Source organism: Megachile rotundata, chromosome 11 (genome assembly GCF_050947335.1).
Source record: "Megachile rotundata isolate GNS110a chromosome 11, iyMegRotu1, whole genome shotgun sequence".
Taxonomy (NCBI): domain Eukaryota; kingdom Metazoa; phylum Arthropoda; class Insecta; order Hymenoptera; family Megachilidae; genus Megachile; species Megachile rotundata.
Window position 1 is genome coordinate 14,745,444 of NC_134993.1, and position 22,936 is coordinate 14,768,379.

The 22,936-nt window shown below is 41.0% G+C and overlaps 1 protein-coding gene across 9 annotated transcripts in view; it reads left to right on the forward strand.

Moving 5' to 3' along the window:
* dysc (whirlin protein dyschronic) overlaps positions 1 to 22,936 on the forward strand; it is a 62,733-nt gene that overhangs the window by 26,041 nt on the left and 13,756 nt on the right. For 7 of the 9 annotated variants that reach the window (XM_012293185.2, XM_012293221.2, XM_076537212.1 and 4 more), the window contains 8 exons: positions 3,673 to 3,803; positions 11,122 to 11,445; positions 11,997 to 12,229; positions 12,409 to 12,709; positions 12,816 to 12,875; positions 14,941 to 15,095; positions 16,850 to 16,931; positions 17,041 to 17,151. In XM_012293185.2, coding sequence (XP_012148575.2) covers positions 3,673 to 3,803; positions 11,122 to 11,445; positions 11,997 to 12,229; positions 12,409 to 12,709; positions 12,816 to 12,875; positions 14,941 to 15,095; positions 16,850 to 16,931; positions 17,041 to 17,151 — 1,397 coding nt within the window. The remainder of the gene's footprint in view (positions 1 to 3,672; positions 3,804 to 11,121; positions 11,446 to 11,996; positions 12,230 to 12,408; positions 12,710 to 12,815; positions 12,876 to 14,940; positions 15,096 to 16,849; positions 16,932 to 17,040; positions 17,152 to 22,936) is intronic. The other 2 variants (XM_076537210.1, XM_076537211.1) reach the window with 1 other exon arrangement.

The window sequence follows — 22,936 nt, forward strand, 5'->3', positions numbered from 1 at the left end:
TTGCAATTATAGCAACCGAGGATGCCTCTAGGCTTAGCACGCCGGCATTTCGTTGCATGACAGTGTATGATGCATATGCGCATAGTTTATGAATTTATAGAAGAAACACACGCGGGTTACACACACATAGAAGAAATTTGCGGTATAAATTTTCGCGGCGTCAAAGCTCGGGTTTTTAAGTACAAAGCACGTTTCTTGAGTGAAACATATTTTTTATGGGTAGCTTCCTTCTTTACTACTTTGATCTTTACGAATTGTTTTGAGTAAGAAATCAAGAGCAGATGAATACAGTGAAAGTACATTTTTGCAGTTAAGTTTATTGTTAAAATTTTTGTGAACAATTTTCAAATTCATTGGTTTAAAAGTTTAATAATATTGAAGGGAAAGTTGAATTTAATAAGGTTATTTTTTTAGTAACAATTTTTCTTTTCTTTAAAAAAGAAATTTTTACGAATTGTTTCGAGCAAGAAATCAAGAGTAGATGAATGCAGTGAAAGTAAATTTTTGCAGTCAAATTTATTGTTAAAATTTTTGTGAACAATTTTAAAATTGATTGGTTTAAAAGTTTAATAATATTGAGGGGAAAGTTGAATTTAATAAGTTATTTTTTTTAGTAATAATTTTTCTTTTCTTTAAAAAAGACATTTTTACGAACTGTTTCGAGTAAGAAATCAAGAGTAGATGAATGCAGTGAAAGTAAATTTTTGCAGTCAAATTTATTGTTAAAATTTTTGTGAACAATTTTGAAATTCATTGGTTTAAAAGTTTAATAGTATTGAAGGGAAAGTTGAATTTAATAAGTTATTTTTTTTAGTAATAATTTTTCTTTTCTTTAAAAAAGAAATTTTTACGAATTGTTTCGAGTAAGAAATCAAGAGTAGATGAATGCAGTGAAAGTAAATTTTTGCAGTCAAATTTATTGTTAAAATTTTTGTGAACAATTTTAAAATTGATTGGTTTAAAAGTTTAATAATATTGAGGGGAAAGTTGAATTTAATAAGTTATTTTTTTTAGTAATAATTTTTCTTTTCTTTAAAAAAGACATTTTTACGAACTGTTTCGAGTAAGAAATCAAGAGTAGATGAATGCAGTGAAAGTAAATTTTTGCAGTCAAATTTATTGTTAAAATTTTTGTGAACAATTTTGAAATTCATTGGTTTAAAAGTTTAATAGTATTGAAGGGAAAGTTGAATTTAATAAGTTATTTTTTTTAGTAATAATTTTTCTTTTCTTTAAAAAAGAAATTTTTACGAATTGTTTCGAGTAAGAAATCAAGAGTAGATGAATACAGTGAAAGTACATTTTTGCAGTCAAATTTATTGTTAAAATTTTTGTGAACAATTTTGAAATTCATTGGTTTAAAAGTTTAATAATATTGAGAGGAAAGTTCAATTTAATAAGTAATTTTTTAGTAATAATTTTTCTCTGTTCCAATATATTCATACAAGTGTAATATACACATATGTAATACACATATGTAATATACACATGTGTAACATACTAATTAATTATTTTAAAAAATTCCTATTTGAAACATAAATCGAAAGAGTCGTAAAGGGTACGATAATCGAAAACACGTGTTAAGTCGCAGAAATTAATCGGAATGAGTTTCGAAGTGGTTTGAGTAATCGATTCGGAGGCTAAAGAACGATCACACGGCAGGGAACGAGAAGAATAGGATTGAGCCTCGTTAGCGCGAAGTAATTAAGCAACAATTCTAATTGTAAGCAGCGGAACATACCGGATTATCTTCGTCGTTCCAATGCATTATGCATTACACAAATTAGTTCTGACTAACGATTCAACGTTTGTATCATTTCAATTGAGCAGCTAATTGCTTTAACCGTGAATCTGCTTTTGGATTTTCAAAACTCCCGAAATTTCGAGGGTACTTGGAAGCCTATGTTGTAGCTACGGAATGCTCAGACCACCCCTAGGGAATTTCCTAACGGTAATTGATCTGCTTTCTCGTCGATAGCCCAGTTAGGAGCTGGGATTAATCTGGCTAATAAAAGAGATAAGGGGAACAATGAGCTCGTTATACTGATTTAGTGATATATTTTCTGAGATAGTAAAGTTTAATTTCGATAGAAGTATTTTCGATTATCTTACTTTTTCTATGTGCAAATTGTAACTCGATTCAAATTACAAGTATTTTTTTGTCAAACTTTTTAAGTTTCATTGTGCACAAAAATTTATGACAAATCATAAGTAACTCGATTTCGATTCAAGGTACATTAAAAGTATTTTTTTGTCAAACTTTGTAAGCTTCAATGTGCACAAAAATTTATGACAAATCATAAGTGACTCGATTTCGATTCAAAGTACATTAAAAGTATTTTTTTGTCAAACTTTTTAAGCTTCAATGTGCACAAAAATTTATAACAAATCGTAATTAACTTCATTTCGATTCAAAGTACATTAAAAGTATTTTTTTGTCAAACCTTTTAAGCTTCAATGTGCACAAAAATTTATGACAAATCATAAGTGACTCGATTTCGATTCAGAGTACATTAAAAGTATTTTTTTGTTAAACTTTTTAAGCTTCAATGTGCACAAAAATTTATAACAAATCGTAATTAACTTCATTACGATTCAAAGTACATTACAAGTATTTTTTTGTCAAACTTTAATTTCAATGTACACAGAAATTTGTTAATCTGCGACGAATTTTAACTAACTCGATTTCTATTCAAAGTCCATTACAAGTATTTTTTGTCAAACATCCTAAGTTTCAACGTGCACGAATCAACGACAAATCGCAACGAAACAACATTAAAACAGAAACGCTGCAAAAAGCTGTGCAAGAAATTAATTGTACACGGTGTGCATCTGATTAATGTTCTCACGAATTCTCGCCGCACGAGCTCGAATGCTCAGCCAGTCATCAACATTATTGCATCACATTACCATTTTTCTGCGGAAATGCGAGCGAAAAATAAACGTAGTCTTTGCGAAATTAAATAATTTACGAAAACTAGCAGAAGTTTTTAATTAAGTTTCCGCAGAAAAGTCCGTGCATGAACCTTGTCACAGTCCGTGAGAAACAGAGACACGCACCATATCGCAAGACACTGTTTTGCCTTCGCATATCTTCACATTTTTGCGCCGCTCCCTTGTTTCATTTGACAAACACGATCCCCTGTGATTCTACCCATGACGCCGAACTTGCCAATTTCGGTGGAACGGGAAAATTTTTACTGATCGTTTCGACCACCCTTGCATTCTAATGGACCGATTTCTTCGTGATTTATGGAGTCTCAGGTTCGCCTTTTCTCGGGGTGCGAGCTGAATCACAATACTGGACGGACACTTTGACCTTTCTGTGACGTTACATTTACGGTTTCGTGTCGAATTTTCAAACTGAAACTAAAGTAAAAAAGAAAAGAAATAAATTACGTAAATCTTGATGAAAATTAAAAAAATACCTTTGCAATTTAAAATAAGAAATCTAAGATCAGTGTACCGTGAATCTAGTCTTAAAAAGTCAGAGGAGAACTCTGAAAATTTTTGACGATGAAAAGGACGAGCGCGAAGCGTAATAAGATCCGAAAGGGTTAATGACGAAAGTTCGAAAAAAGCGTCCTGGGTGGAAGATTTTAGCCAGCACCGCTCGTGGACCGGTCGCCAGGCAGCTTCCGGCCTGATGGAAAGTCTGTGAATTGTTCTCAGGGGTGGGTGTCTACATTTCGAGGGTGGAGGAAGGTTCGGTGGCCGAGCGTGCTGGACTGAGGCCAGGAGACACCATCTTGGAGGTGAACGGCACACCCTTCCGGGCGGTGACCCACGAGGAGGCCCTCAAAGTGAGTTTCTATCTTTCTACACGCTTTTCAATATCTTACTCGTTATCGATACCTTTCAACCCTCCTTATAACAAAATATACTTCAAACCCTTGCCCCACAATTTGTCGGCTGTCGAACCCTACAATATTACACCAGAGAAATTTGAAATATTATGTCTGATATTGTACAATCGTTGACTATGGAAATTGGACTTGAATTTCGAGTTGAAGCGTTATTAAAAATTCCAGCAAAATTGATGACAAGTGGAGTGCGTCACGGATGCGTCATGAACAAGTCGGGAGTGCGTCATGAATGGGTCATGAATGCATCATGAGTATGTCGTGAGTGCGTCATGATTGCGTCATGATTGTACCATGAGAGCCAGGTGCGTCGCACCTAATGTACAATTTTAAAACAACCAAAACAAATCGAATTTGTATACTCTATTAGTATGCTGTCGTTCATTATGCAAATTACTATTGAACTTCAAATTATACCGTACGAAAGATTCAAGTAAAATTGATCACAGCTGGAGCGCGTCGTGAGTGCGTCATGAACAAGTTGCGAGTGTGTCACAAGTGCGTCATGAACAAGTCGGGAGTGCGTCATGAATGCGTCATGAATATGTCATGAGTGCATTATGAATGCGTCGAGAGTGCGTCACGAATGCGTCATGAATATGCCACGGGTGCGTCATGGCTGTATCTCGAGTGCGTCGCGACTGTATCTCGAGTGCGTCGTGATTGCGTCATGACTGTATCTCGGGTGCGTCATGAGTGCGTCACGACTGTATCTCGAGTGCGTCACGATTGCGTCGTGACTGTATCTCGAATGCGTCATGAGTGCGTCGCGACTGTATCTCGAGTGCGTCACGACTGTACCTCGAGTGCGTCATGATTACGTCGTAACTGTACCTCGAGTGCGTCATGATTGCGTCGTGACTGTATCTCGAGTGCGTCACGACTGTACCTCGAGTGCGTCATGATTGCGTCGTAACTGTATCTTGAGTGCGTCATGATTGCGTCGTGACTGTATCTCGAGTGCGTCGCGATTGCGTCGTGACTGTATCTCGAATGCGTCATGAGTGCGTCACGACTGTATCTCGAGTGCGTCACGACTGTACCTCGAGTGCGTCATGATTACGTCGTAACTGTACCTCGAGTGCGTCATGATTGCGTCGTGACTGTATCTCGAGTGCGTCACGACTGTACCTCGAGTGCGTCATGATTGCGTCGTAACTGTATCTTGAGTGCGTCATGATTGCGTCGTGACTGTATCTCGAGTGCGTCGCGATTGCGTCGTGACTGTATCTCGAATGCGTCATGAGTGCGTCACGACTGTATCTCGAGTGCGTCACGATTGCGTCATGACTGTATTGCGAGTGCGTCATGAGTGCGTCACGACTGTATCTCGAGTGCGTCATGAGTTTACAATGAGTGCGTCATGCGTGCATCATGAGTGCGTCGTGAGTGCGTCATGATTGTACCACGAGTGCGTCATAACTGCGTCACCAGTGCGTCACGAGTCAAACACCTGAAAATAGTACAAGAGATTTCAACCTTTGAATAATTAAAACATCTCTTTCTCCCAGATGTTTGTACATAAACTCAAAAAACAAGGCAGACAAAATATAGGTTCTATTTTCATCCCAGAATCATTACAGAACCATAACGCAATTATAAAATCAGCGTAAATATAAACAGTAAAGTTGCACGAGTAACAAAGGTAGATTCCCAGCGTTAACCGAACGACAGATTGCTAATAAAATCCAAATTCGTTTCGTCGCTTCTGTGTATCTTCGATTTTGGAACGTTTCCCCAAACACGAGCTCCTGGCGACGTGCCTGATCGCAATTAAAAATCAACATCGAATCATCCGTGCCATTGGTGCGATCGAGGTCATACCCTGCTACCTTGAGATAACTTACCCTCTCAGAAATTACCTGTTTTGTACGGAAACGGAATTCTCACTGACTAGGGATCGAAATCTTTGCTTAAAACTGGAGATCCGTAAATAGAGAATCTGCGAAGTGGCAAAATAACGCTGATTTCAGCTCGTTTAAAGTCCGTTTTGTCTTAGCCGATTGATGCCGACTGCAGCGGGACATCTTTGATCTCAATTATCAAGTGTACTTCTTTCTCTCCTCAGTTTTTACCGTGATTTCGCTTTTAGATCTTTTTTTAAACCTCAGAAAATTTCGTGGGATCTCGCTTAATTTAACTTTGAAGCGACTTGACGAAAAAGCCAGCGGTTCGAGACTGGTTATCGTCAAACTTTTAATAGTATTATCGTCCTTTATAAACTTAACTCATTCCTGCTTAACATTGTTTAATTTACTCGCCTTTCAAAAAATACAGAAACAGTAGTCTGCTCACAATTAACTACCGTCTGATTACAATAAAAAGGAATTAAAACTGAAGACTACAAAAGAGTCCAAACAGAAAATCGATTAACTCGAAAATGAACCACGATGAAATGCGGATCAAACCGCAGACTAGAAATCGACCGAAACATCGAAGCAGAAGACTAATCGCGTACAAAAATTGATCAAAACGAAAAGTAGAATCAATATAAAGTTTCGCAGTGTCCAATAACCACGACGTCATCGAGACCTAGAAATTTCACGGTGTCGTCGAGCAGAAATGTAAGAACATGGACTCTATCGACTGGCCCGATAGAAAAGAAGGGTCGCTCGAAGCACGCCACGACTAATCTCTGATGTAAACGCTTCTGATGAGTATCTCTGGATCCGGTATCTCGTCATACTCTCATAGTAGGTAGGGAGTTTCGAGACAAAAGCTCGTCGACAATGGGCCATCAAGGTTTCAGACTCGCTCGATGAAGAGGCACATAGCTACGCGAAAACTGCCTGCAAGTTTCGAACACATCGTTTTTTCTTTCTGTTAGCAAAACCTATTTCGAACACTCTCTAATTAAAAATATCGACAGTCATTTTTACCCTCAGTCATCAAAAAATACAGACTTCTTTAACAAGGTTTACCAAACCCATACCACTTTTCAATTTATTTATTTATTCATTTATACGATTTTTTATTTCACAGACAGGGACTTTTCTATAGATGTTTTGTCAGCTGATTAATTTTGAGTCTGATTAGCCCAACTAGTTTTTCCAACCTAATCTTACCAGTTTGTTGTCGATTTTCTATTGGTGCAGTGATATAAAGAGACGTTTTAAAAATCCACAGTGTATCGAATAATTTTGAACAGCAATAGTTAGAAAAAAATTGCCAAAGGTATTCTCTGTTTGAGTCACAGGAATATCCACTTTTTAATACTCCTTTTGATTATTTATTTATTCATTTATACAATTTTTAATTTCACAGACAGGGACTTTTCTGTAGATGTTTTGTCAGCTGATTAATTTTGAGTCTGATTAGCCCAACTAGTTTTTCCAACCTAATCTAACCAGTTTATCGTCGATTTTCTATTGGTGCAGTGATATAAAGAGGAACTTTTTAAAAATACACAGTGTATCGAATAATTTCGAACAGCAATATCCAATAGTTAGAAAAAAATTGCCAAAGGTATTCTCTGTTTGAGTCACAGGAATATCCACTTTTTAATACCCCTTTTAATTATTTATTTATTCATTTATACAATTTTTAATTTCACAGACAGGGACTTTTCTGTAGATGTTTTGTCAGCTGATTTATTTTGAGTCTGATTAGCCCAATTAGTTTTTCCAACCTAATGTAACCAGTTTGTTGTCGATTTTCTATCTATGCACTGATATAAAGAGAGTTTTAAAAATCCAGTGTATCAAATAATTTCGAACAGCAATGGTTAGAAAAAAATTGCCAAAGGTACTCTCTGTTTGAGTCACAGGAATATCCGTTTTTTACCCCCTTTACAGTCGTGATTCACAAAGCAGTCTAGATCTGATATTTCAATTAACGTACTAAATAAACAAGCGCGTAATCGAGCTGTCGGACTCGAACCGTGCCTCAGGAACGTTAAACTGCCAACATTTAACGGCACCGTAACTCTCGGAAAGGTCCATTACGTCACGAAATACGCTTCGGAAGTTTCTCGTCGGCCTAAATTTACCGTCGCGCCGTCCTGAATGAATTCAGTGGAAAAACGCCTCATAAATCCGGCCAAGTTTTCGCCTAGCGACGCGTCTCGACGTTTCTTGCCCGCGCGTGTACGAGCCATTACGAGATAACGAGCTACCGCCACCGTTACACTTTACGACAAGCGTGCAATTTAATCCGGACCGTTCGAACGTTTATGTTCGATCGATATCGCAGACTGGAGCCAGAAGCTTCCACGGAATTCTCCGAATACTCTTTGAACGCTCCGTGTTATTTCCTGTTGTGCTGCGAATTGTCCCGGTCAACGATTTACGCTGGAAGATCAAAGGAGGTTCATGATGGGATGTGTTACAATCTTAACATGAAGGAACAAGGTTGAAATGTCATTTCGATCTGCAGTTAATACGAAAAATATAAGAAAAGTTTGTCAGCTTTGGTGATGAATGTGTCACAGCACAGTTCGTTGTTAAAAGGGGTTAAAATTGTGCTCCAAGTTAGTTAAGTTCGACTATGGAGAGTGCAGATTGGATTCGAATTAGTTCTCCGAACTGGTCTGCCTATCAGACACGCCTGGAACGTACCCGAACATATTTGAACGCTGAAAGAATAATAAAGCAAGTATGGAAATGAAAGAACCTTGAATCAATTTTGATTACGAGTACCAACGGAGCAGGAAGCTTAATTCGACTGTCAAAGTGGGTCATCCATCTGACCTATCGTATCCTGGAATTCTCAGACGGGTCAAGGCCTATCGCAATTATCAAATCGTTAATTGTATGGGACTTTCAACTTCGATTCTTTTCTGTTGTGGAACGTCTGTCTGGCGCCAGGCGTCTCGGCGCCTCAGCCCCGTCATTTATTTTCCCTACATAATGCACGAAGCTACGGATGCTGCCTGAATCGATCCGAAATACCCGAAAGGGTGAAAGACACTTTGCACATTTTCTTAAATATTACTTTTCAAGCTTTCTCATATGTATATGTGTATGTGTATGTACATGTGTGTATATATATGTGTGTGAATATGTACATGTATGTATATGTATGTGTATGTATAGGTACATGTGTGTATATGCATGTGTATGTGTATGTATTATAGGTACATGTGTGTATATGTACATGTGTGTATATGTATGTGTATGTATAGGTACATGTGTGTATATGTATGTGTATGTATATGTACGTGTGTGCATATGTATATGAATATGTATATGTATATTTCTCGTATGCATATGAATGTGTATACATATGTGTACATGTACATTTCTTATATGTATATGTATATTTCTCATATGAATGTGAATGTGCATACATACATGTACACGTACATTTCCTATATGCATACGTATATAACAATAGTCACGAGGATCCCCTACAACTATCGATAAATTACTTCTTCTTCCATCTTATTTCCCCCAATCACGAATTCCGAAAATCCATTCCGAATCTATCTCCATCGACTATTGCGTGCAATCACGAGAATGACCGAGCTGATAGTAAGACTTCCTGGTTCGTCGAAAACTCGAAGGTTCACGGGACGTCCTCGAGCTGGGTCGAAAGTACACAGGTACACGCGAGTGGAACGAAAATAGTGCGATAAGCGAGTTAGGATCGACTCGATTTCGTACACTACCCTTCGACCTCATGAATTATTTATTTAATTGTCTCGAAGGATGGCCACGAGATTATCAACTGACCTATAAACTTCTGCTTTACTCGTCATTGTTATTCACTTGGCTGGAATTCAGTTTCTATCTGTCTGAGGAAAGTGAAATATGTACATATGGATCTGTGTTATACGTTCTCTAATTTTTCCCTTTCGATTTGAAGTTTACTTTCCATTTTTGGGTTCTCGTATTTTAAGCTAGTTTAAGGTGCATTTGAAAGAGTGACGAAGAATTTTTCTACAGAAATTTTTCTTCTATTTTATTAACCCCTTGACTTGAGTGCGTTAATGTGTCTCTTGACCTGCAACTTTTATCAAGTGCGTCAGTTAGAGTTAGCTAATTATTACCGTAATTTTAAGATAAATAAAGAAAGTTGAAATGTTAGGTGCATCTTGGATTCAGGCACCCTTGATGCAAATTATACAAACTCAGTCGTGCTTCAAACATAATTTTGATTTCTTGCGTTCGAACTACAATGTGCATCACGAGTGTGATAAGATACGAACAAAAGGGTTAATTCAAAAAAATATCTTGTTCTTTTTGTGCCTTGAAAACGGTTCAATTTCAAGTGGCAAACAAAGGACTTGTCCTGCAATCAAGTAGGATTAATTGGGAAGGGTAGACCAGTCTCACCAAAGTCTGTATTGAAGAATGTACCAAGAGTGTCGGCACGTATTTCGCATAAACACGAGAAAATTGCATCTTCCAGAAGCATGGAATCCTAAGGACGTGATCCGGGTCGGGTCAAGGATAGGCAGGATGTGACGTCACGGACTGCCAGGAGATCGATATCCTAGCTACCGAGTGGCGTCACCGCAGAACGCACTGTCTGCTCCCTGTTGACCTTACACGTGCCAATTTTCTTGGAACGTGTGTGAACAAGCAGGCAATCTTTGTCCGAGCGAATCTGCTGCTTAAACAGCTGTTGATCTTCCCTTAGCTTTTTGTAGGAACTCTAATAAACGAGCACTCAAAGATCTGAGTGATTTGATCGCGAATGAACTCCTTCATTTACAAAATAGATAAAGAAGATTGTCAAGGGGTATATATTTTTCCTTTATTATAAATAAATGAATGAATGTTCAGTCTAATCACTTGAATATTTATTCAAGAAAACTGTGACACACTCGACATAGGAGTGGCCTTTTCCTCGTTTCACCCATTCTGAATAGCCACGAATTCTTTCAGGCATTTCCAATACGTTCGAGTGGCCTTTATTCAAGGTATCGCGTTAATTTAAAGCCTCTCCCATAATTTATGGATCGATCGCGGTAAAACGACGTTTACCATAATCATACTTTTCTCCAGCGAGATACAACGGGCGTTATTCGAAAGAGGCCATTGTACTTTATCGAACGAGACCGTGAAAGGGCTTTCGAGCGTTATTCAAAACCCGTCACGGTTCTGTTATGCAAAAGAACCAAAAGGACACGTGTCAGCAGGGACAGATTCCGACAACTACGAATAGATCAAAGAAATCATTGTTAAGCATCCAAACAGAGTACATTTTTCTTCAAAAATCGAAACACGAAATCCCACACTAAAATTTCATTTAAACGACTATTACTTAAGTTTAGGTGTCAACCCTGATCCTTAAAACTTTTACTGTCTTTCAGATGCTGAAGTCCTGCAGAACCCTGAGTATGACGGTACGCGGTCCAGCGTTGGATCCCCGTTGCAGAGGAGGCCACCCTGTATGGTCCACTTCCGGTCGCCAGCAATCCTGCAGCTGGATGGATCGTCAAGGTCGTCCAGCCTCGCCACCGCCGTTGTACCCTCCGCGGGACTCCAGATACGGCCCCAGGACGAGAAAGGTCGAGCTCTGCATCGAACCTGGACAGTCTCTAGGCTTGATGATCAGGGGCGGCCTCGAGTACGGTCTCGGAATCTACGTGACAGGGGTCGACAAAGACAGCGTCGCCGATCGTGCTGGCCTCCTGGTGAGAATTAATTGTCGTGATTGTTAAATTGTCGAATCACGGTGGAGCGAAAAGTGATCGTGAGTGCTTACCTTTTGGATTCTTTGCGATCGTTACCGGCGACCCGATGAAGCATCACTTCGATCCACTTTCCTCGTCGAAGTGCTTGCGCCCGTTCTAACACGGCAGATTAATTAATTCTTCCTGACATTGGATTACGTAACGGGCTAATTGACGGCATTCGTTATTCATGAATGTTCTATTACATCGATTGCGCGTCAAACAATCTTTCCGATCAATTTGTCTTTCGTGATGTCGTGAACTTTGACCCTTTGGCCCCTAGACACGGCTTTTAGACACTAATCTATTATTCTCTATGGCCTTCAGCATTCTCTATTATCCACGCAATGATTCTGCTAATATTTTTATCTTTTTGACGTCAGTTGATTTGACAATTTCTTTTTACTTTGACAAGTTGATAAAGTTATAATTAAATAACCTTTTATGAAAAATTCTTTTGGTTAGATACGATTGTTAGACACAGTTCAAAATATCCTGTTATCTGTTTACAGGTAGGTGATCAGATCATCGAGGTGAACGGACAGAGCTTCGAGGAGGCGACCCATGACGAGGCAGTGCAGATCCTGAAGACCAACAAGAGGATGACTCTCCTGATTCGCGACGTCGGAAAGGTTCCACACTCTTGTACCACCAGCCAGCCCATCGTTATGCCCACGTCCAGGTACCCTGAACACGATCCGCTGCTTCTGGAGAGCCCTGGAAATCATCGACCACCCAGTCCCACGTAAGCGTTTGAATCGATGTTAACATGCACCGATTCAAATCTTGACACGAAGATAAATTCTTAGAGGAGTTATATCAGTCGATACTTGTATCAGTCAATATTTTATATCAGTTACTTTGCATCAGTTAGGTATTTAACGTGAAAGAAATTAATTTGCATTTCTGTTGAACTCTGTCCAGTATCGCCAGCGATTGGAGACATCGAGGCGGCGTGCACACGGTCTCCGCCGCCACGGCCGCCATGGTGGAGGAAAAAGCGAGGGTGGTACTCGCACGAAGCGAGAGGGCAGCTCTCTCTCAGCTCCTGGCGGATTATAGAACGCGTCGAATGACGATCGAGGAGCTGGTGGTCAGTTTAGGAGATCTGTTGAACACCCACGAGAAGCTGACTCTTCTGACGGAGCTCAGAGAACTCGTCGACAGCAAAGACAGGGCTGCGTTCGACGATCTGGTTTATAGACCTCGTGTTGCTATGGCAAGGGTACGTAATCTCGCAAAAATTTGGCATTAGAGATTAACTAACTAATTAAGAATTTTGCATAAATGACGTGAGAAGTTTACTAACGAAATGACTTGATTGTTTTCAGAGAAAAGGCGACCGAGCGCACTCGGATCTAATAGTGACGCCGTCGCTGCACGATCTTCCGGTAAGTGAACGCATTCGACACGAACATGATTCTCTCTATAAATCACACGTCTCTGTATATTTGTCTCTATCTCTCGGGACATAGAAACTGTCTATCTCTGTCTCTTTCTCACTCTTTGTTCTGCGTTGTCCACCGTCTTTCTGTTCTCTACACCCGTCGAAAAGATTTCGATCGGTACCCTGAATGTATCCTGGATGTTAAAACGGTCCCTTAAATAGCTCGAAAAAGCGTTTCCCGATTCGAAATCGGGGAAACTAGAGCGAACGGGACGAGGAGAGATCGTCGTGGTTGGAGAGGTGCGAAGAACGCGCGAAGAGAGGAGGCAAAGAAAAGAAGAGCTGGAGAACGTCCAAGGCAGTGGATCAAGTTACCAGCCGTCTACGGTCGATTTCGATGGAACGAACCGCTGATCAAATTCTTTTTTCTTCTCTTTTTGTTTTTCGCTTCAACGCTGTCGGCTATCGCGGTTTAAGCATGACTCTCTGCAATTAGTGATGGACTTTGTACAATTTAACTAAGCATCTCATCAGGCATATTGGGAGGAATTGTCTCCTAGATAATTCTGAAGAGAATAAAATACAGTACAATACAACTAAGCATCAATTTAACTCTGGGTATCTAGAAATTTAGGATCTGGATGTAGAATTTTAGTAAAAAGCTATAGCCCATCACTATTTGCTCTATCTTCTTTCTTCTCTATTCTCATAGACTCTTCTACTGTCTCTGCTAGTCTGCTACTGTCTCTTTTCTGCTTCTCTGCTTATGATTTAGTGCCCGCTTACGGCAGTGTTGCCTCACGTCCGGTGGCTTCTTTGGCGATTTGCAACGTTCGCTTAGAGCTTCAGCCAAGCGAATATTCGAAGGTAGAACAAAGGCTTTTGCTCGATAGACTTTCTAGTGCTTTAGTGCCTGTACTCTTTTCACGCTGACCACATCGGGGGAGACAGTACATGATATTTGGGAGTTCGCCTGAGCTTTGCTGGATTTCTGTTTCGTTCTGTCTTGCCTCGATCGGGTGCTCGATCAATACTTTCACATTTTAAACAAAGCGTAAATTCACCCATGTTTAAAATAAATCTGCTAGAACCTGGGTAAATAATTGATCACGCACTCGATCGCAAGATGCTAAGAGTAGTTTTAAGCATCTCGTGCGCCACGATTTCAGGGGTCCTTGACTCAAGCTCTCGCACGATATTATTTCGTTATTCCGCACACGAGATCGTCGAGCGAAAACAGATCCACGAAGATCCTGCCGGCCTTCAAAGCTCGGGCTAGCTCGCTAATGGCCGGTTTCGTAGCCAACGAGTTCAAACAAAACCCCATCCTCTCGTATTTCCTTTCTTCGCGAATCTTCCGTCGCGATTTCGGTCTTTCTAATTGAATAGCTCTCCTGTCAATTTGTCCCTCTTCCACCGATTAATTAACAGCGATTGTCAATCGATCATCGATCGGCGCGTCTGTTGATTTACGACGACTTCCGGTAGCTGTCTTCCGTTTCGAGGATCACGGAACCGTGAAAGCCGTTAATCAAACGTCGTACCATCGATTTGTCGATCGACTAAATCAACCTCGGCTTAATCGGAGCGTACAGGTGGCTGATTATTCTGTTAATAGGAATTTCTCTATTGTACTGCAATTAGCTTACTTCGAATTAAAAATATCTTAGGGTTTAAACCCTTGCATTATTTTAACGAGTCTGACTCATGACGCACTACTGACGCACTTGTACTTCAGCTGTGAAATCGACTTTCATTTAACAGCTCTTTCCATGAAATCAATTTCATTCCATGAAATCAATTTCAACTTTCTTTGTCTTTTAATTAAAATTAAATTGTAACTGAGACCCCACAAATAATTGTCTGACCCAAAAAATAAATCATAGTGCAAGGGTTAAACTTTCGATTCATGACATAACGATCGAGGAGCAATATCGGTAAAAGTTTGCGCAAAGAAGGAAAAAAAAGTAAGACGGGTTTGTCGCGGAGAGTCGTTGGCGATCGAAACCGGTGAGAAAGTAGCTAACGGAACGGCAAACGGCATGACAGGATCTGATGATTTCTCGCAGAGGGGTGTACCCGGTGGTTGTTGCCGTCCGGGACGACTGGTGGACGTCGAAGGAGATCCTCTAGGAGTGACAGGACCTCTCCTGCCTCGGGAAAACCAGGAATATAGATCGCCGAGCGAAGACAGCGGTCTCGGGGCCGACATGCCCAGGACCAGGTCGACTTCCTCTAAACGAATTCTCTTAATTTTCCTACAAACTCCTCGCTGTAAATCCTTTCTTTTTGTCGAGTTGACTCTTTGTAAAAATACAAGTTTCTAAGTTTGATAATTGAAAGATAACGAAGAAGGGAACTTTGGGACAAGTAACTGAATTTTGTTGAGTGCTCGACCGATTTCTCGAATGTGGAAGTTTGACTCACCTGTTTGCTTATTTTAATTTTAGCAGGTTAATAAGTGGCAAAACGCGTTTTAATTAGTCAAAGTGATTCGCCGGACGAATCCGTCCGTCCAGAAAAAAGACGAACACGTTATTTCCAAGCGAGCAAAGATAGCCGTAATGGCGTTTCTGTGTCGGATATACGAAGCTACATCGATATTTCATTTCCTAGCAGACCTGATCTGGCTTTAGCTGTCTTGCATTCAGCCCACCCTTTCGTTACCAGAAGGTAAAATTAAAATTCTCAGACTCGCTTCGTGTAATGGGAATATCGCGATGGCCGGTGCACTTTGAATAGAAAATCGCGTGAAAATTCTTTTACCGCAGTACGTACGAAATTCATGCGGTAAAACGCGAACCTATAGGAACCACGGATGGCCCTTGAAAATTCTAACACTAGGTCGTATCCTGGGTAACGGAATGAAACAAATGAGCTTCGAGAGCTGGCAGTACCGTAATAGCTTCGCGAACGTGATGTTCGAAGTGTCTACTCTATGTCGTATTTTTCTGTCATTTCTATTGCAATCTCTCTAGATTTTAATATCGATACGTTCACTGTGTTACTCCTCGCTGTAGACTCTCGCTATATTGCCAGTAGCAAGCTTCCGTTTTACTACGTAAAACGTAACAAGCTTCTTTCGTTATCATAGAAGTGTGTCGTATGAGCTGCGAACAAACTACGAAGTCTTTTACTGTAGACTCTCGGTCTTTTACTGTCGACTCTCGCTATATTGCCATAAACAGTAAAACGTAACAAGCTTCCATTTTTATCACAGAAGTGTGTCGTATGAGCTGCGAACAAACTACGAAGTCTTTTACTGTAGACTCTCGGTCTTTTACTGTAGACTCTCGCTATATTGCCACTAACGGTAAAACGTAACAAGCTTCCATTTTTATCACAGAAGTGTGTCGTATGAGCTGCGAACAAACTACGAAGTCTTTTACTGTAGACTCTCGGTCTTTTACTGTAGACTCTCGCTATATTGCCATAAACGGTAAAACGTAATAAGCCTCCGCTGTTCTCATAAAAGTGTTGTCTGAACTGCGAACAACTCTGTGAACACCCTGATGTTCCTACTAACGCAGAACACAGCTAAAGTGGCAATAAAACGAGAGTCACTAACAACTACAATTTCGGCTGGATTTTTAGAATATTCGGACAAATCGCGTGATTAGTCCTTGTCACGCGATACTGATCGATCGAAGCGACTATCAAAAGTCGAAGGACGAGCTGGCGAAAATAGATTTGACACGCCGCGACGGTGTATGCTCATTGATAAGTGACGTCGGTCCTCATTAAATAATCGATGGCAAACGTATAAATAACTGCACCGGTGCAGTCGCTCGCATGTGCTCCATTCTTCTTTCAAACCTCACTGGGTGAGAAATAGATTTAATTCACCGTGTTCATTTTTTTCAAATTCGAGAAATCGGTTCGATTTTCGGAAAGAAAGGAAAGGAAGAACCGTGACAAAGAGAGCATTCGAAGGAAGTAAAAAGTAGAAATAGAGTGTGAAAATTTTGGGAATTGCAGAGTGGGCTGCAGGAGGGCGCAACAGCACCAAGTGACGACCTCCGATCTCGCCCTCTCCAACGACGACGAGTGTGACAACCAGGTACAAAGAATGACGGCGAAGTTCGCTAACGAAGCGTTGTCCCTCGATAACTCGACTCGGAAATAGCGAGGAACATTACGAAAAAAAGAGGAATTGATTTGTTTTGCAGGACTACGAGGACGAGCTGGAGAACGGCCGCGGACGTAGACACAGTTCGCCAGGTGGTTCCCGCGGCAATCCCAGAGACTACGGCCATCATCATCTTCATCCGGACAATTTGGTGAGTAGCGATAGTTTACCTTCGCCTCCACCTTGAGTACTCTTTTGTGACGACACTTCCTGTCTCTTCTTAAGAACCTTCTTCGCCGAACGAAATTAACCTGAGAGTGCTTTCTTTCGAGAGACTGGGATGGGATTTTATATGGAGATTTCTTTTTACGATTCGGATAACTAAAACACCGTGTATTAATTTTACCGAATTTTATTTCTTTAATATCACACTTATTCGATAATTTTTCCTTCGTAAAAATTCATGAACATGGCAGTAATACTAGTTATAAATAAAGTCGATTCGCTTGAACTTGCAACGATGGAAGCTGAAGGGATCTCACGGCTGCCATCTCGAACGAGCTCGATTTATGGACGTCGATCACGCCAGCTCGATCGACGCTCATCGTGCCGCGTATATCACTCGTACACGCGCGAGAGAGATCCTGGAAACCAGACTCGAAGGTGTTTCCACGGCTGAATTAATTATCGGGGTACCGATCGATCAACCGCGATTGCTCGATCCCACAGCGAAATGTCTCTATTTCTCGATCGCTTCTTTTTCGACGGACATTTATCTCTCGTTCTTGAAGGCCGTGAACTTATCCTTGAACTGCCGGGGGGATAACAATCCTTCTTTCCCGTTTACGAATACTTCGCGGACGTTTAACCCTTCTGCTGCGATCTTTGGTCTTCATCATTTTGACTTCATCTTTTCCTTCAAATTTCTACATTATACGAAATTCGAGGAATCCTATAAATTTCAAAGTTGTAGAAATCGCAGCAAAAGGGTTAGACGTCGTGACGAGGATCTGCGCAGCAGAAAGGCTCGATTATCGAGCGTTACAGTCCTTCTGCGAAATCATCGAATCGCGGAATAGGGACACTAAATCGTCCACAGTGAATCCCAGAGTGAAGATCCTCGATGCGTTCGGTTCGGTTACGGTTGGCGTCTATCACCACTGGCCGACCGGTCAAAGTTTCTCTTGAAGGGCTTGTCGCAGCTCTTCCGTGGCTTTCGCCACGTCCTGGCTTTGTCTCGAGTGCACTTCCGGTCGCACGTGTTGTACCGTGGAATTGGATCGCCTCACGCAATTACCGCTGCCGAATTTCGGCCGTGGAATTCTCACTCGCTGCACGTCGCTCAACCAGGATTCCATTTCGATGCTGAAACAAACGATCGAAACAGATACTGTCAAGGTTACCTTATCTTCGATCTTACCCTCGAATTTCGAGAGCCATAATTTTCGAGCGTAAAAAGTAAATGGGACGGTCATTGCCGGTCGAGGGCAATGGGTCACGCAAGTACGTGAGACGAGAAGAATGTCACTGGGACACCGGTCTGGGTACCTGACGCGAATCTCAATTACCCGACTTCGGAACTTTTACTTCGGAGAAAATTTCTTGCCAAAAATTATCCGAGTTCGAATGTTGAGAATTTTAATCCTGTTCGCAACGAAATTTCATTTAAAGACGCAATTAACCGAGTTCGAACTCGATCTCCTTCGGGATTTTACGATCCTGTTTACGTCCGGTCGGAGCAAGGAACTCGAATTACGCCGATAGCATCGAGCGTCGAAAGCTTCTGAATTTCTTGGCGGAAACGGCGCCTCTTGCGACGACGTCGAGTCGTAAACGCAGATGTGGAATGAATATTACATTTAACGCATAATATTCTACTCCATATCTAGCAAATAAAACGTATTCATAACATCGATAGGGGCGTGGAAAATTATTCTTTATTTCCGAAGAAATAATTTTCTTCTAATAATTTCCGAAGAAATTAATAATTAAAATTCCAAGGATTTCCTCCTCTTTTCTTAATAATTAAAATACCAAGGATTTCCTTCTCTTTAAGACGGAAAACTTGAACTTCCTTCGCAAGTAAATCAAATTTTTATTCGCAAAAATCTGTATTCAAACAGATCGAAAAGCGGCGCGCGCCAATTACCGAACATTGCCGAATCGTTCCGACCACTACCGAACACGTCCTGTCCGCGGGTACATAGTTCTTTCATCGTTCCTTTTTAAAAACAAATTAAACGCAAGATTCCCAGATAAAGTTACAAGATATAAATTACTCCGAGCTCGGTTTACGAGATACGAACGTTATTAGCAGGCATTAAAATGTTTTTACGAAAGACGTAAACCAGAACATTAGCATACGTATCTGGTCTCGTTCCAGATCCAGCGGATAGTATCGCTTACGCTCTTTTCTTTTCCCAACCGCGTGTAAATAACTTTCTCGTGTAGGTGAAAATTTTCGAATCGAATTTCTTTTCCGGCGACACGTTTCTCGGAACGAAAATTGGCGAACGCTTTAACTCGCCGTAATTCGGCTGGAAATTTCACGGTGGCAGCTGCGGTGAAAGGAACATTTTAGAGGGACTATAGGAAACGATCAAACCGGTTAAAAATATGGATTCCCACAGTCGGTGCTCGGATACCGTATAGAATAAACAGTTAGACGTCGAGGAGGCAACCTCGCTTCAAACGGACAGTTTCCGACGTGTACGCGGTTTTTCGATAACTCTGCCATTCTTTTCGCAAATCCAAACGCTCAAATAGTTAGGCTAGGTTCACTGTTAAGTTTTAGGGAAAGACGGGCTTGTAAATTAACCCCTTGACTTATGATTTCTTTTGGTACTTCAAAAAGAAAAATTAAAATGTTACATTTTTTATTTGATCCACATGGAAATTATAGTTGGTCGAGATTGCATTATGCTGCGAATATAATTTTAATATATTACATTTGACGTGTAATGTGCGTCATGAGTGCGTCACAGGTGCGTCATGAGTCAAAGGGTTAATTTCAAAGAACGCGAAATACGAGAAACTCGAGTACCATTGAAACCACCGCGATTTTTTATTAGGAATACGTCAGTACAGGAGAAAAGGTGTCGACGAGAAAGGAACATGAATCATCGCGTTTCGATAGAAGATCGCGAATGCACGCTTGGAAATTGTAAATCGTAATGAACACTTTCTACACAACGTGCTTTTTATACAGCCTGTCGTACACATTGTGCGTCGGTTGCACAATAGCGTCAACGCTGAAAGTAAAAGTTTCCCGATCACCTTGTGCAAGCTTTCCGCCTTTGAAACGTCCTGTACGTTGACAAAATTCGAGTTTCATTCCGCTGTCGGGATTTATGCGGCTCTTTGTTTTAGAGACTTTGTCTATTTCGCAACGGTTGCCAATCCGTTTTTGCTGCACAGCGTTTCTCCGACGTTTTTCGCGATCGCGTTACCTTGGATATTCCGCTGAAACCGCACGCGAATAAAAAATGGAACCACGGATCGATGTGGCAATGTTTGATCTACATCTCGGTGTACGAAAGATTGACGCGGGTTTAGTCGGATGAAAAGTGAACACGAGTAGAAATTTGCTAATCGAGACTCTGGGACTTCCGGGTGAGGCGTCTGCGCAGCCCGGAAGTTCGATCGCGTCTCCAGAAGACACAGGGATTTTTAATTCGATCGAGTTCGCAGCTTCCACTTTCGAAAACCTTGCCGATGGTTGGAGATGTCGAAATCTTTTAATTACAAATTAATTAGAATTTTGCTTCGATCATCGCTCCCGAGCAAATATCTCTCAATTCAATTACCAACAACTAACAAAAACTTTTAATGAAAATTGCACAATTGGAATTAATCATGCGAGATAGCGATCGTATGATTGTTTTTATGGTTGAAAGAAACTCGTATCAGCGGATCAACGGATTGGAAGAATATTAAGTGGCTGTCTATTAGTCACGCTAATTGGGCATCCTTCGATGAACATGTGATGACGACATCGAACAGAAACAGACTAATTGTCGCTGTCTCGTAAACAAAGACTCGTACGATTTACTGTATAACTTGGAAGTGAATTTGGTGCTTTGACACACTTTGGGACTGAAATTTGGAACGGTGACTCACTGTGGATCCTCGGGAACTGCGGATGTAAATTCGGGATTGTTATGGTCAGGTGGAGCTGTAAGCTACGTTTCAACTTAACCCTCGAAAGTTACATTATAAGTGCATATGTCAGCTTATATTTGGGGATAAATTCTGAGATGTTGCTTATCGAACTTGTTGAGAACTAATCTGGAAGATAGTTTTTTAAATATCAAGTACGCAAGCTACTCAACCTCTAATACTCTGAACAATTGATCAACTATTGTCTTATCGAGAATAATCTCTTAACTCCATCTCTGAAGCTCTAGAAAACTCTATCTCTAAAACTTGTCCAACTATCTGAAACTGTCTCTAAAATATCAACAATCTTGTTAACACGGGAACAATCTTATTAACAGTACATGGGCCTCTGATAAAATTCTAAACAGCAATCTACCCTCGATATCCAAAAGGACTCACCTGGTATCAGCGAACTAAACACAATCTCGGTGTATCTTGAGGACAATTTTGCGAATGAAGCGTCCAAACGTTCGCGATCGAAAGAGCAAAGCGGCACGCGTCTCGACGGTGTCGCCTCGACTGATTCAAGAACCGAGCTTGAAGTGACGGTACGCCAGACCTGGCTGAGTTTACGTTTACCTGATCGTCCACAAGTGAGAGAAGGACAGTGATGCTCTCGAGTAGCTGCGGCGAGAGAGAGACTGTCACAGGTGTGGAGGGAACGAGTGGACAGGTAACAGGTGAGAGGGGAAGGTGGAAGAATGGGTTTTACAACGTTGCCAGGTTGTCTGGCTATCCTCGAATGCGGGTTACGAAGCGGAGAACCGACTTGCAGGATGATAACGAACAAAAGGGATGATACAATGGTCGAGTCAAAGGGTTTGGACAATGATCAGATTATGGAAAACAGTCTCCGTCAAGATGAAGGACTTCCAGATCGTTTCAGTAATGAACGCCGATGAGTAATCTCCTGTAGACAGATTTCTAGGTTTCCTCAGATCTAGCTCTCCAACTCTGGGTGCTAAGTTACCTTCGTAGTATCTGTTAGTACAGAGTGATAGCGTAGCGCTATAGTAATTACACAGTCAACGACTAAATCTTAGAAATAGAAACTTTGTCCGTCACTTACATAGAAATTTTTCGCGAGTAATGATTGTAAAAGGTAGAAGAAAGATTCCCATCGAGAGAAACTGGCAGAATCTCGCTTCCTGGTTGGCAGCTTTCCTCCGTGCGAATCCCTCGCCGATTAGAATTGCCTGAACAAAGCTGACGAACGGTACTCTTTTTCAGCCGATCCTTCTGGGAAGCTCGACGTTAATCGGATATTCCGTTAATTGGCCCGTTCACGGTTTTTCTCCGTGTGCCATTTGTATGGAAATTCGTCGGAATATTTTTAATTCGTAGCTCGATAATTCTGGCGGTTTAAGGCGAAGACGCTCGAAGAAGAACATCTTCGGCTCGCGTTTATGACTTAAGTGGCGAAGAATTTATTACGTCGGCTGGTGATTGTCAGCATGTTCGCGGCGAGAAAAACTGGAAGCGAGCCGAAGCGTTCTTGGCCGACAAGAAAATTGGAACGGGCTCGTTTCTCGATCGATCTGCTCGCCAAGCCGGATCGGTTATCTCTTATCTACGAACCGGTTCGATCCGGGGATCATCCTTCCGATCTCTACCTTTTGTACGACGCACTAAGTGCGTCCTGTACTCTGATCTTCTAATGACCATATGTGTCGGAGACGCACCATGTGCGTCTTGCACTATAAGCATATAAGTCATGACGCACCTTATGCGTCTTATAAAATGATCGTTCTGTCAATGACGCATCAAATGCGTCCTTTAGAATAATCGTTCTTTCGATGACGCATCAGGTGCGTCTCGTACAATTGTTCTATGTATGA